We start from the raw sequence: 15,608 nt of genomic DNA, 5'->3' as shown, positions 1-15,608 counted from the left end.
TTAAAGTCATAAAAACATTTTTAAAAATTTAAAAACAGAAACGACAGCTGTCTACAAACAAATCATTAGAGAAATAATTACAAAAACTACAAATAACTATAAATGGCAACCATTATCTATTTTGAACCTTTCTGTCCTTTTTCTTTTACTTTATGAATTGCAATCTGAGAAAATTGCATACTTAAGATGTTCAACAAGTGAATTAATGAGAACAATTAGAACTCTGACTGTTCAATATTTCAATTTCCAAAACAAACTTTTTGAAGGCTGCTTTTTTAACATTAAAAAACTAATGATAGTAACTTAGTTACATTTTTATATTGTTTGTGGTTGAAAAAAAAGACGAAGAAAAATTCTAACACTTTTGATGTTATATTTGCATTATAATAATTTTATACACAATAAAACATGCAAAACATCACAGTATAAATGAAAAATATCAAAAAATTGGTATTTTTCAAATTTAATATCTAGTGGTATAAAAATTGTTTAGACACCAACACAACTAAACATCATGATAGAAACACTCGTTTTTTAACAAAAAAATTCATTATAAATAATAACTTAAAACAGAAAGACAATTTATGTACAATAATTCAGTATTTTCCATTTTTTAAAAACAAATTTATGCATGTTAAAAATAGAATAAATTCGAGGAAAACCACAATAGTTAAATGATGTAAACAAAATACATGCTGAAAAAAAGGGGAAACAGAAGTGGCACAAAAGCTCTTTTAATCTCAAGAATAAAAAAATGATATTATGAGTAATCTTGAGGTATTCATAGTAAGGAGATATTTTCAGTGTAATAATATTGGCATAATTAGATCAAATTTGTGCTTTAATCAGGCAACAAATCATCACCAATTTCTTCATCAGCAAATTCATCAACATCTCTTAGTTTGCCTTGAGCCCCAGCTGTTTTCGGCCGAACAGGAGTATCACCCATGGGATCAAGGTAAGATGCATCTTTGAAGAGAAAAGAGTATATTATCATAAAAGACATATTTCCTAGTAAATTGGAAAATATAAACATGAATACAAATGTACTGCTTATACATAGCTTTTTTTACTGAACAAAATTCTAAATTTTACATTATCTTTAAATCTTTAAAACTTGAAAACCTTTAAACTGTAAGAAATTATTTTGATTTTGTAGCTTTGTTGTCCATAGAAAATAAAACTTTACTAGAAAACTTTACTCACAAATTACAAAAATGTCAAAGAGGCAAATTACCAATATTCTTTTGTGTATTCTTTCCTCTGCCACTTATCACATTTTCTGGAGTTAGAGGAAGGTTGTCTTCTGAGACTAAAGTTTGTTTGCAAGTTTTTATTTATACTTTATACCAGTTTAAAATAGAATTAAACATAATAGAAATATTTAAAAGATTTTTCTGATTTGCTTGTTTTTATGTTAAAAAAATACACAAAATTACAAACTTTTACAAAGATTAAATCAATCAAATAACTTTGTTGAAATCCTTCAACAAGAAAAAACTTTTTAGAATTTTAAAAGTGGTCTTTTAAGGTATGGTCATACTTTCTAGTTCATACTTTTAACATAACATAAACATTCCTACAGCAACAAGATTTATAAAGTATTTTAAAAACTTTATCAAACAACTGAAATTTTACAAATGACATAAAAATTTCAACAAAAGTACTTACAGATAAAAATGCTTAACAAAAAACTTTTAACAAAAATTCCATTAAATAAAAGGACTCCTTAAAGTAAAAAAACTACTACACAAATTTTACACAACAAAAATAAAAAATATATCCACATAATTTTATCATCTTACTTTAATAGTAAGAATATACATTATAGTTTGCAAAAAATTTAAATATTTTTTAAACTATTTTTTAAATGACTTAAACTGAACATGTTTTCTTCAGATCTTTATTAATTAGACAAATACTTTTTTAGCCATAACCAAATGTTTTTCTTTCTTGACCAAATGTCCAAGCTTTATATGTCTAGATCAAAATTACTTAAAGAAAAACTTTTTTTATACCTTTTTGAACTTTTCCACTTCCTTTGCGATTGCCACTATTCACTCTCTAAGTGTAAATTGAAATAACTTTGTTATAGGTTTTAATTTTAAAATGAATAGAAAATAAGAAGTGCAATATATATGGTGTATATCAGTTATTAGAAGGAAAGAAAAGGTTACAATTCTTTAACAGAACTTTTTACTTTTTAGCTGGATTTTTTAACAACATTTTTAAAAGCAGACAAAATTATTTAGTTCAATTTCAACTTTCAGTGATAAAATGTAATATTTAATCATTAATGCCTTAACCTCATTTTTAGTTTTTATTTGGTTAGTTATTTACATTAATACTTTACACATTTAAATACATTTTTATATGCAACAATCATAACAATCATAATGTAACATAATAATCATAATATAACATAATAATCATAATATAACATAACAATCATAATGTATCAATCATAACACTCATAATATAATTATGGCAACACAAAATTAAATAATTTTTTATCAATTAAACAAAAGGTTATAAATAAATTTGAAAAATAATAACCATTTTGACAAGTGAAAATTTTTAAAAACAGTTTGTTTTACAAAAGTAAACTATTTGAGTGAAAAAAGGAGGAATTACTAAAAGTTGCACAAAAGCAATGGTACATTTTAAAAATGCAATTTTTGAAAGATGTTTTTTAAAATATCTTTAGGCTGCAGTAAACATTTTTTTATAATGTGGAAAAATTACATCATCTTTTAATTTAATTATAAAAACATCTGGGAAAACTCCAATCAAAATGTGAATATAAAAAAATGCTGAATAAGTAAATTGAAATAAACCTTCTTTTACATAAGTTATGTATAAGCTAATAATTTTTTTTGTTCATGTGCAAAAAATCACCTGTTCCTTTTGCTCCAACATCTTTTGTATTTTAATCAGTTTATTAGAATATTCATTTTGCTCTTGGCTCAAACCTTGATCCTGGCAAAGCTTTACAAGAAACCTGACACCTAAAAAAAAAAAATTTAAATATCCAAAACTCAATAAAAGAAAAAAAAAAGAAATATTATCTTAAAAAATAAATGTAATTTTTAACAATAATTAACAAAAGAAAAAATCATTACAGTCAAGATTTTCAGGGAACTTTCGATGAATTTCTTTATATGTTTCCATGGCTTGAACATAATTCCCTTTAAAAAAAAGAAGAGCAGTTGATAGTACTTGATTTAAACTTATAATTATGCAATTGTAAAAAAAAAATAAAGCAGCAGTCAAGAGCTGAACTGTAACAACTGAATAATAGACAAAAATTTAAGTAGGTTGAAAAGATTTTGTTAATTACCTAAAAGAATGAAGACTCATAACAAACCTTTAAAGATTCTTATAAATGTTTCAATAATTAAATAAGATTTGAAAAACTCTGTTAGAATTTAAACCAAATACTAAAGGTAACTCATGCTGCCAGACAAAAACCATGATTATGAAATAAAACAAAACAAAAAATATCCAAATGATGTAGAAAATGAATAATTCATTTTCCTTTGAAAAAAAAAAATAAAAATAAAAAAAAAAAAAAAAAAAACATCATGTCTACATCTAATCAAAATAAATTGTGTTAGAAGAATATGATAGAGGGATAGTAAGGTAAATTATGATATTACTTTAAAGAAGAAATTGATATTATCTTAAAACAGCTTAAAAAATATGAGTGAACATAATATAGTAAACAAGCATTTTATAACTAATGATTCCAAAGGATGGCAGTCACCATGCCCCCGAACCAAGATAAATAACCAATTCAGAACAGAATCACATGGTATGTATGCTTAGTAACTTTAGGCTCTTAACAGGTTTTGATAAGACTTCAGCTTTATCTCTTTAAAAAGAATGTTAACTATATATTATTGTAAACAATATATAAAGATGTATATATGCTTTATTTTCAGAATTACAACATCGTAATGGAAAACCATGTAAGAAACTTTGATATAAACTTTTTCTAATGCATATTTAAGGCTTTAATTGAAATTGCTTCAGTTTTTTAAAGGATAAAAGTGAAAGAAAAACATTTACTTATTTTAGATTTGCCAGTTTTAAAAACAGAGAATGAAATTCGAAAACAAAAAATTGATGAAACAGTAAAAAATTTTATAGATGTGAGCACATGTCATGGCTTTAAGCATTGCTTTAACACTTCCAGCAAAATAAGACAGATAATATGGCTGATGATTTTTACTGGTTCTGTGGCGCTCCTTGTACAAAAACTGTACGAAAGTGGAGTTAAATTTTTAGAGCGTCCTTTTTCTACTAAAACAACATTAACAAATGTAGATCAAATGGAATTTCCTGCTATATCAATATGCAACCTTAATGACATACGAATGTCAAAACTGCGTAATACAACATTGGATAAAATTTTACTTAAGCAGAAAATTGATAAAGATGTCAAAATGGAAAATGAAATTTCTGGAGAAGAATACACAAGAATTTCAACTGCAGCTAATCATGAACTCAAAGATATGCTATATAACTGCCTATTTGAAGAAAAAATAAGTTGTAATTATACAGATTTTAAAGCATTCTATGCATCTCAAGGAAACAAATGTTACACATTTAACTCAAATGGAGATGGAAAAAATTTATTTGTAACAGGCATTGGCAAACAACATAGTTTAATAATGGAAATAAATATTGAGCAGTATGATTACTATAGAGATCTTATAGAGGCTGGAATACGACTAATAATTCATGATCAACATGAGACTCCAGTACGCATGCCAGGAATCAATATTTCTCCAGGATTTTCTGCAACCGTGCAAATTAAAAAAAAAAAGGTTTATAATTATTAGGTTTATAGTTTTAAAAGCATGGTGTTAAACATGTTTTTCTGTGAATATCTAAAGACAAAAACATTTCGGAAAGAAAAATTAGTTTTGCTACTATTTTTTCTTTTATTATTATGTTTATTATAGTAGGTAAACAATTGCAGTTAATATGACAATCATCATCATATTCAATCATAATTTGTTAAATAAAATTTCATCATCATCATAACTTACTTTGTACTTTATTTTCAAATGTAATTATGAAAGCAATTAACCCTAATGTTTACTTGCAGACATACAATCTAAAAGCTCCATATGCTACAGCTTGTGGCAGTGTACCATTGAAATATTTTGATCATTATTCTACTAACACATGCTGGTTAGAGCGCCTGACTGATCATGTTGTAACTAATTGCAGCTGTAAAGATAGCTTCATGCCCAGTAAGTAGAGTTTAATATTATTTTGGTATGAAATGTACACAAAAATCAATTTCAAAAAGATTGTGTACATTTATGATTAAGAACGCTGTTTTCTTTTTTCCTTTTAAGATAATATATTTTTCTTTTAAGGTAATTTTTTTTTTTCTACAATAATTTTTGTTTATAACTAATAATGTAGACTGACATACATATGATGGTAAAGTATGATTAAACTTTCATGGGAACAAGTAAAAATTTTTCAAAATTAATGTTTCAGCTGTTTAATTAAAAGTTAGTTATTTTCAAATCATACTTCATAAAAACTTTAAAAAATCATCTTTTTAAACTTTTTTTTTTTTAATGCATCTAAGAAAGACTATCCATGTTTGCTAGTGTTCTTGCATGCAATAACAAATAACTTTTACAAATGAACTTTATAAGTTAGTTACATTAGAGATATGTTTGAAAGCTTAGCCTAAGAGTTTCAATAACAACCAGATTAAATAACTTCAATTAGAATGGTTTCTTGAACTGCATAACATGAAAGTGAAACACTAGAGTTCCATTTTCACCTTGATGTTTTACAACTTGTTGAATTGTAAAACTTGAAAGTGAAGATAGAACTTTAATGATTTAACTATTTGTTCTGTTTGAGTTATGGCCTAGCATTGCCAATTAGAAAGAAAAAAAAAATAGAGAAATAGTTTTTGGTTTCTTTTTGCTAATTATGAATAGCATAGTAATATTTTCCATAAAGCAAGAATAGCTGAAAATCATATTTGATTTTATATGAAAATTATTTTAAAATTGAATTCATTAGTTTTTTCCATTCAATACCTGTTGATAATAAACTATAACAAAATGTATTATAAATTTCACATAGTGAAAATAGAATTTTAGAATAACACCAATTTTATATTAAATTTTTTGACTTTTTGTCAGATATATTGGAAAAAGAAAGTATGCAAATAGCAGGATGGACAAATCATAATTGAGATCATGTGTATTTTATTTTAATAACTCTAAAAAAAAAAAAAAAACATGATCTTCAGATAATACATGATCTCCTGTAATAAAAAAGTAGAAGCACTTGAGCTTTAAAAGTCTATTATATATATTACTTATAATATAAACAACAATTACAAAATATACATATTTTTGATTTTACTTTATAGGCCTTGCTCGTGTATGTTCTTTACAAGAGCTATACAACTGCACATGGATAAGTTGGGGTGAGTAGAAATATATTGATCAACTTTTATTGTCCAACAATATTTTACACATTAAAACTCATATATTGCATTTAGAACAATTCAAGAAAAAAAAAGACATTGATTGTCCAATTCCATGTGAGAGCACTGAATATGAACCTTCATTATCTTTTTCACGGTATCCTGCAAATAATGTTGCGGATCAGATTGCTAAACAAATGAAACTTCCTGGAACTATTCAAGAAAACAGAGAGTTTATTAGGTAAAGAAATTGAATAATCTTTTATCATTTATCATTGTATCATTGTGAGAAGAATATTCCAATTTTATCTTTATCATCTTTTATACAAAAATTCCCCTTAACACATCAAATCATAAAAATGGAGGAAAAAATGGAGTTAAAAGGAATCTAAACTGTTACATCATTAGAAAAAGTCTTCTTGGCTAAGTGTACCATGGCAATCTATCAATTTTCATTTTCAATCTCTGCAATGACACAAATTGAACATTTGACTAAACACCAAGCTCAAATTTTTTTTTCATTTAAAACTTGTCCTTTCAGCTTTTCAAATCAATTAAATAGAGAAATAAATTTATTTCTGAGAAAATGATAGTAATAAAACATGTTTCAGCATAATAAAAAAACTTTTTTATTTATAAATATATATTTATTTTTTATTTTTATTTATGTATAAAAGATAATAATAAAGCATGTTTCTGCATAAATGAAACCTGTTTTACTTATATATAAAATAAAGTAGGATGTATATAGAGATGTAAATAGGATGTATAAAATATAGCAGGATGTGCATAGGGATGTATATATGATGTATAAAATATAGTATCAGGATAAACCATCACCAGTTACACTATGCTTACAATAAATTTTAAATAAATGATTTACAATAATTTCTGATTTTAACCATGGTATTAATTTATTTTGCCAGGGATAACTACCTACGAATAGAAATCTTCTATGAGCAAATGAGTTTTATACAAATTGAACAAACTCCGAGCTATGATCTGATGATATTATTAGGTAAGCATAAAATTTTTTGATTCATAAGAAAGAAAAATACATTTAACCACTTACAAACAAAAATCAAGTTAAAAAAATAGAGTATGTAAATAATTACCATTATTAAGTGCATATTGATTACATATGATTACTCTTTAGGTGATATTGGTGGACAATTTGGACTATTTTTGGGCTCAAGCATTCTTACTTATGTGGAGTTCTTTGATTTTTTTGCAGTGTTGATTTATACTAAATACTTTCAGATTTTTAAACCAAGAAAAATATAAAAAAAAACAAAAAACACTTGAAAACAACAAAAAGGCTACGAGCCCAGAATGATGCAATACAATAAACAGATGGAATGTAATAGCATAAATGAAATATAAAGGAAAACTTATTTCAATTATTTTTTATTATATTACAAAAAATTATTGGTACAAGTTCCCTTCAAGAATATTTTATGAATGTTGTTGATGTAAAATTTATTTTATAATAAACATTTTTCAGAATATTTATTATTTTTCTCAATTACAAAAACTTTAACAATAATAAACATAGACATACATTTAGCATTTTATCACATATCAAACACAAGCATAATTGTAAATATTTATTATAATTAGGTTTGAGATTAAACAACTATTTGCTAATATTTAAATACAATTTTGATTAAAAAAAAAATTAGTTTAAATTGAAATATTGAAAATAAGAAAGAATTTTACCAGCTTTTCGGTAACAAGTTGCTAACATCAAGTGCCATCGAACCTCCAAAGGTCTAAATATGAAAAAGACTTAAAGATAAATAGTTCAACTTTTTAGTAAATTCTTGTAGTATAGTTATTTAATATGTACCACTATAAAATTTACTATACAAATTCAAACAAGCAAAGTATAAAATGATGTACTTAAGTGTAATAGTAAGTATCTATGCATTAAAGTATTTATACTTGATAAAAAATTTAAATCTCAACTATAATGTTTTTTAAGTCTTTTTTTTTTTGTCTTTTACTTAGTTGAATTATCCCATTTAAGTTTTGATTGTATGAAATCCATAAGAAAACAAAACATTTGTATAAGAATTGGCCAGAACTACTTAGATTTTGGTTAAAAATTAGTAAATGAAATTATTGACTTTTTATTTACAAATAACGCTCCATTAATTGAAATATATTTAAAAAAACTTACTGCACTTGAACAGCACGATCAAAGTAAGTGATAGCTTTTTCAATGAACTGTGCATCTATGTAATAGCCACCTAGCCAGACTAAAGTTTTAATACATGATGGGTAATACCTGTAGGCCTACAAAGTAAAGTTTTAAGCTAAAATTAATAGTTTGTCTGATCAGTAAGACACATAAAAGCAGTCTTGGCTACAAACCTGAACATCTATTCAGGTTTATAGGACTAGAAATTTGGTAGTAAAGCTCTAAATACACTGGTAACAATATTTTTGTCACATGAACTTTATGATGATTTTTGTTCATGCTGGTGTACCCTCATTAAAAATATACAATAATTTTGCTTAAATCACATCCAGTGCTTTTATGACAGCTAAATATTCATTTCTGACCTCGAAAAGCTTGTATTTGTTTGAATAACTTCATTTAGGCAATTGCATGACTATTGTATTCAATTAACATTTATTTAAGCTAGTTGAATTTTAAATATGACACGAATGTGTTCTAACAAACCCAACAGTTTTTGCTATGTGTGTAGGGAATTAACTTTTACATCTCAGTATCAAAATTAAACACCATTAATTGAACAGTGCTATTTAGACTATTTTGGATTTTCTTTATGGTATCAAGAAAAATGCTGGGTTCTACATAAATGTTGTGTAGCATATGTGAGACTCCTATTAGGTTGGGCTAAACAAGAACCTAGATATTTGCTATTTGTTATACTAATGATTTGAATGGAACCAAAGGATAATGTAAGTGATTGTTATTTTTGCTTAACTCAAACAAGAAGCATTGCAACCAACTCCAACAGACCTACATAGTGCCAAAATGCCTGTACCAAAGTGATCAGAAAGTCAGGATTCTAATCTGGAAATTGTTTTATCTTCACTCTAACCCTGATGACATGCTTTTACCACTGTTAGACAAAGGTCAGCCTGATAAAATTTTTGTAAAAGCTAACCAAAGATGGCAGTGGATTTTTATATCTGAAAGAGAAATAACCCAAACTCAAAATCAAAAACTAAAGAGGGAATGTTCATTGCTTCACAAATAGAGGAACTGATAAAGGATAAAAGCTTTGAAGAAAAATTGAATGATCAGGAAAAACTTGCCTGGAAATTTTTTGTGAATGTTGTCCAAATAGGGATGGCAATCCCGGGATCCCATATAAATTGTTGATCTTGTAATCCCGGGATTTCTCAAAAAAATTTCCCCGGAATTTGAGAATGTAGTAAAAAAAGTAAAGATAAATAGGGATTAAGCTATTAACTTATTTGTACATCATAAAGTGTCTAGTAAATATTGTCTTTGTTAAAATACTTGTTACATAGCTGTTTATTCTCTTTGCAATATTTTAATTAGTTTAATTTCAAATTTTCGGCTTCATTTTAATTCCAAATCATCGCACGAGAATTAGAGGGTTCTATCTGCTTTTTTTTATATTATAAAAATTTGTTAATAAAAGCTTTAATTAACAATTAGTAATAAAAATAAAAAACTTAAAAGTTATATAAATAATATTATCAGTTTAATTATGAAACATAAATAACGAAAAAGACGTATAGTTTTAATTACAAAAAATGACAGGAATAAAACATTTTAACTAAGAAAAATTGAAAGTTAAATTTTCACAACAACAACAAAAAAAATTAGATAGAACTCAATAATTATTATGCAACGAAATGTATACGTGATTCTAAAAAATTCTTCAACTGAGGTTTTAATTAATGAAGTTTTTAAAACAGGGTTTATTAAGTAGATAAACCTTTTTACAGTTATTCAAAATGGTAATTGTTTTCACAGCAACAGATTCAGTTTGAATTATAGATCTGATAAAGAAACGTAAATTGAAATACTTTAAGATCTTTAGAAATTTTAAAAAAAGTTAGAACTTAAGTAAATATTTTTAACCTACAACCTATAAAGGTAGAAAGTGTAACTTCTGAAATTCAAAAAGAAATTTTGTTATTTGAAAGTGGTGCCACAAGTGGTAATCACCTTCAAAAAGCATATGATTATATACTATCTATACGGCCAACAAGTGTGGAGTCCGAACGTGCAATCTCAGCAGCTGGGTTTTTATGTTTAAAAAATTGAACAACGAAAAGATTAAATGACAAAATGATTGACGCTTTCAGTTTTTTAAAGAGGTACTTTCAAAAATAAATAAAATTCTTGTATACTCATTTATATTCATATTATTTTTAATTATAATTTTTAATTATTTTTTTATTTATATTGTGTTATCTTTTTAATGAATTGTTTTACAATTTAAATTATTTAGATTCATTAGCAAACGAACTATTTTAGTTAACTAAAAAATGAAAAATGATTAATTTATTGATAATATAATTATATTATCAATAAATTTATCATTTTTCAGTGTTTGATGAATATTTTACTCTTCACATGCTTCAATGCCAATTATCATTTCTTTTATCAAATCCCGGGATTTCCCAGGGATAAATTTCTCAACCCCGAAATCCCGGGATTGAGAATGTCCGGGATTTTGCCATCCCTATGTTCAAAATTTATAGGAAACCATAAAGTGGAAAATTACAAAGACTTAATAAACGAACTTATGTTATGAAGGTTCCATCAGGAAATTTCCTTATTGGGAAGTGCTATTAAGTGAAATGGAGTTTAGAATTGCTGGCATATTATTGCTGGAGACTAAGAAGGGACCTACCAGAAGCCAAATAATCACAAAAATCATAAGTATTTATTATACATTAAGCAATAATTTCTCTAAATGCAGCTGATTTTTGTACTTTTTACAAAAATATGTTTTGATGTCATAAGTAAACCTGATCTGTCAATTTCTTTTGATTGATATGTTATTGTTTGGTTGCCCTAGTTTATTCAAAATTTAACATTTATTTTCATGTGACATATAAAAGTTGTTTAAACATTTGCTTAGCTTTTGAGAAAAATTTTACAGTTACACAGTTTTTATGAAAACAAAGTTTACGAAATGCATTTACTTACCTCATACATATATTGAAAGGCTTGAGATTTATCACCATCTTCTTCATAGAGAATAGCCACCTTCCTTAAAACTGACGAATCTGTTGGCACAATATTGAGCAACTGTTGATACCTTAAAGAAATCAAAATGCATAAAAAGTTTTCTATAAGTTATGACAAAAGCATAAAAGACAAATAACAAAGAGAAAAAAACCTGACAACAAAAAAATTTCTAGAATGAAAAAACAATTTTTACTTTATTGTGCTGAAAATACTAAAATATCATCAGATAATGTTACCTTCCTCCAGCTTTAATGCTTACAAAAAGTAAATCTTAAAGTAATAAAGCTCACCACTCTAATGCTTCCGCAGTATTTTTATCATTCTCATAGCTGCAAAATATGTTAAAGAAACTTTAATTTTTTTTTAGAGAATTTTTGCAAAATTGAAAAAACAAAATGAAAAATACTTCATATTTGATAATGCAATAAAAAGATACATAACAGCAAGCTGACAAATAACTTCAGGATTATTGGGCAAAACTAAGTTCAACTTATGAAAACATTCCAAAGATTCATCCAACTTCCCCATTTTCTTATAGCATAAACCTTAAAATGAAAAAACATATAATCAACACTGTATATACCAATTCAAAAATGTTTCTTAAGAAATTAAGAAGATGAAAATATTAGTCTGTGGAAATTACAACTTGATTTATAAATTAGTTATAAAAGTATTTAACTACTCTTTTCAGTTAAAATCAGGAGGATGAATTATAAAATGAATCAACTTTTACAGTTATATATGATAATTTTGATTGCAAGATTTTTACAACAATCTTAATGAAGCAGCTTTAAAATATTGTGTAGCAAATTAGAAGCAAATCAATCAAGTCATAACTGTAGCATAATATAGATCATCAAAGATATAAGTAAATCTGAGCAATCATAATTAAATTCAAAATGAATATTAAAATGACAGCTTAAATATTTTTAAATTAATTTTAAGATGGTTGAGCTGGAAGGATTATCCAATCTCAACTTTTAAACTAATAAAGAAAATATTTTTCCTTCCAAAGAAATATATTAAATTGCAAGTTGGATTAAAGCAAAGCAACTGAAGCTTACAGTTCCAATACCTTCATTTTACATGAAAAATATTTGGTAAACATTTAGTAGAAGATATTGAATAAAAAGAGAAAAAGAAATTTTAATGTTCACTTTTAGATCCACATTTTTTAATGGAAAAAAATACATATTATACTGCAACAATAAACTATTTTCAATATTAAATCTTATTAACTGAAAATCATATGGAATTAATAAGTGAATTAAACAGTTCTTTAATACACTTAAATCATAATAATTATTTTTGGATTTTCAGCATTAACAAAGTTTTATCAAATACCTTTTAAATAATTTATTCTTCAAGAACATTTTTTTGTTTTTGTTTTTTTGTTTGTTAGTAATTTACTCTTTTAAAAGCTACATTAAGCAGCCTGGGTAAAGTGAGAGACTTTTTAGAAAGTGTCTATAACTTTTATTTCTGCAGAATCTGCAGTAAAGTTTGACAGACTTAATCAGGAGAATTATTAGAAGTTTGAATATGATCAGAGCAAGATCTAGAGAAAATGAAAACAAATATACGATAAGAAATTCATACTTATCCCTATAAATATAAAATAACATATACAAACTTATCATGCTAATAGTTAAACGAACCAATAATTTGAAAGAATCTCATTTGCAGAAATGTGCCTTGCAGAGAAAGAAGGTAACTCATAATCTTTTTTGCTTACTAGATTCAACTTCATAGATATCAAGTTGTCAAAGAAACCTGCTTAGTTTTTGTCACTTTGCTAGAGCACTTACATTTTGTAAGAGGAAAAAAACATATACATTAGATTTCTGGGGCCACCTCAATCCAAAAAAATGTCTTACAAGATAAACCAAGTAGAATTTAAAAGGTGTTCTAAATACTATAGAATTGTAATAGCAGCTTAAAAGACTGGATCAAACTGTGATTGACAATCAATTTTAAAAAGAGGATTGTATATGGAGTAGCAATCCATTTTGCACAAGGATTGGAATTGGATAGCCAGCCTTTTTTACGACAATTTTTTAATGCCCAGCTAAAACATAACAGCAATCTCTTTAATAGTAATAAAAAAAACAGTTTACCTAAGTTATAAAGAGCCTCTGTACATGATGCTTCTATGCTCAGAGCTTCAGTGAAATATTCTTTTGCTTTTAAATAATTACCATTGAAGTACTCAGCATTGCCTTTGTTAAGTAATGCTTAAACAAAATGCAGTCAAAAATAGTACGCTATGGTAAATTTATCAAAATAAGGCATTCCACTTGAATATTTTATTAGAAAATAAAAACGATCAAAGAAACTTTTGCCAATAATTATTTTTGGACTTACCAGCTGGATTGTATCGATCACTACTTATTGCAATATCAGCATGCTTATCTGACTGGGCAACATCTCCTTCCTAATTACATTACATGTTATAGTTTATAATTTTTTTTTAACTCTCAAATGAGAGTTAATTATGAAAGTGAAGAGAATGAGCAAAAATATTAATGCATTTTTATTAAATTTTCTGGAAGTTAGAATAAAAAACCAAATGGAGAATATTACCAAGAAATACAAGAAAGATAAATTAACAGCAGCCTGAGATTGCATTTTCGAAGACTTTTTTTCAAACCTCTTAAGTATTTGAGTGGCCTACACAAAAAATAATAAATACCAATAAATTCTAATATTCCTAAAGCACATTTCTCTAACTGCCAGTTACAAAAAAAGAAAGAAAAAAAAATCCTACTTTTGTAAAATCTTTGAGTTTTAAATAAACTAAAGATCTAGTTATCTCAAGTTCATTTGCAAGTTCAATGTAAGGTGATGCTTTAACAACTTCTGTACACCTAAAAAAGTAATGTTGATAAAACTTTACATAAAAAAAGAAACAACTGGTAAGTTTAAATTAAGTTTATTTTCATTTCACTTGCAAAATACTTATAACTGCCACTTATTTCATAAATACAAATATATACTTAAGCTGAAATGTATTACAACAGGTGTTCATTTTTTTAAAACAATGTTTATAATTTTTAAAAAAACTTTAATTTTAAAATTTCAAAATTACTTCTTTTAAAGTGACCATAATAGGTCTTTTCATTCAAATGAAATACTAATCCAGTAAAAGTTCAAATGATACTTCTTACCAATCAAATCCTTCATCAAAGCTGTCTTCAATTATAGGAGCAATAAGTTTAGCAGCCATAGTAATATATCGTTCAGCTGTCAGCTGCCTATATGTAATGAATAATATTAATAACATTAAAACGTGTATACAAAAACCTTAAAAAACACCATAGCAGTAAATTTAATTGTGAAAAAATAAACTAGTAAAGTATTAAACATATATTTATAGAAAATAATTATATGTAAATAAACTGATACAAAACTAATACAGCAATATATTTATAATATGTCAAGTTACTTTTGCTTATCATATCTTCTCAGTGAATCATCACGAATAGCTTCTAAAACCATCTGTCCATGATAATCATCCTAAAAAGATATTTGCCATACTAATGATTTGAATGGATATTCCAAAATTATCATTGATGCATTTCCAAAATTATAATTATAACTTTTTAAGTTACAATGATAATTTTAGAAAATCCTGATTCATAAAGCCAATTAAAATCATTTAGCTGGTTTAAAAAAAATCATACTGTAGCAGGATTGTATTTTTCGCTATCAAGATCTATGAATGCAATCTGAGTGAGCTTTTGAAAAGACTTCTTCATTTTTTCTTTATCACACAAGGCATAGGCGCACAATAACAGATTAAAGCCTTTAAAAAAAGTAAAATAAATATGCAAGTAACTTTATCAAAATTTAAGTAGCTAATTAAATGTAGAAAAATATTTATAAAATTATTAATTTAACTAGTTAATCTATTAATTTATAAAA

General features: G+C 25.8%; 2 protein-coding genes across 3 annotated transcripts in view; one reads left to right on the top strand and one right to left on the bottom strand.

Moving 5' to 3' along the window:
• Positions 1–353: 353 nt before the first annotated feature.
• LOC145202010 (intraflagellar transport protein 88 homolog) overlaps positions 354–15,608 on the bottom strand; it is a 24,138-nt gene continuing 8,883 nt past the window's right edge. For both annotated transcript variants that reach the window (XM_090081318.1, XM_090081319.1), the window contains exons 12-28: positions 15,368–15,489; positions 15,130–15,200; positions 14,852–14,938; positions 14,452–14,551; positions 14,268–14,354; positions 14,049–14,118; positions 13,802–13,918; positions 12,121–12,229; positions 11,975–12,013; positions 11,643–11,754; positions 8,658–8,773; positions 8,195–8,247; positions 3,123–3,188; positions 2,899–3,008; positions 2,019–2,064; positions 1,238–1,312; positions 354–969 (exon numbers count right to left, since the gene is read on the bottom strand). In XM_090081318.1, coding sequence (XP_089937444.1) covers positions 842–969; positions 1,238–1,312; positions 2,019–2,064; positions 2,899–3,008; positions 3,123–3,188; positions 8,195–8,247; positions 8,658–8,773; positions 11,643–11,754; positions 11,975–12,013; positions 12,121–12,229; positions 13,802–13,918; positions 14,049–14,118; positions 14,268–14,354; positions 14,452–14,551; positions 14,852–14,938; positions 15,130–15,200; positions 15,368–15,489 — 1,508 coding nt within the window. In that variant the 3' untranslated portion in view covers positions 354–841. The remainder of the gene's footprint in view (positions 970–1,237; positions 1,313–2,018; positions 2,065–2,898; positions 3,009–3,122; positions 3,189–8,194; positions 8,248–8,657; positions 8,774–11,642; positions 11,755–11,974; positions 12,014–12,120; positions 12,230–13,801; positions 13,919–14,048; positions 14,119–14,267; positions 14,355–14,451; positions 14,552–14,851; positions 14,939–15,129; positions 15,201–15,367; positions 15,490–15,608) is intronic.
• LOC145180732 (acid-sensing ion channel 1-like) lies at positions 3,582–7,978 on the top strand. The gene is made up of 8 exons (XM_090081326.1): positions 3,582–3,814; positions 3,945–3,971; positions 4,081–4,832; positions 5,117–5,264; positions 6,419–6,475; positions 6,551–6,716; positions 7,402–7,493; positions 7,632–7,978. The coding sequence occupies exons 1-8, from the start codon at positions 3,703–3,705 to the stop codon at positions 7,757–7,759; spliced, it is 1,482 nt and encodes a 493-aa protein (XP_089937452.1). The 5' UTR covers positions 3,582–3,702; the 3' UTR covers positions 7,760–7,978.

This window comes from Hydra viridissima, unplaced genomic scaffold (genome assembly GCF_058129835.1).
Source record: "Hydra viridissima isolate aposymbiotic clone 2 unplaced genomic scaffold, HvirCarnegie_v1 scaffold_3, whole genome shotgun sequence".
Taxonomy (NCBI): Eukaryota; Metazoa; Cnidaria; class Hydrozoa; order Anthoathecata; family Hydridae; genus Hydra; species Hydra viridissima.
The sequence above is the reverse complement of the archived record's forward strand: the minus strand, read 5'-3'. Positions and strand labels throughout refer to the sequence as shown.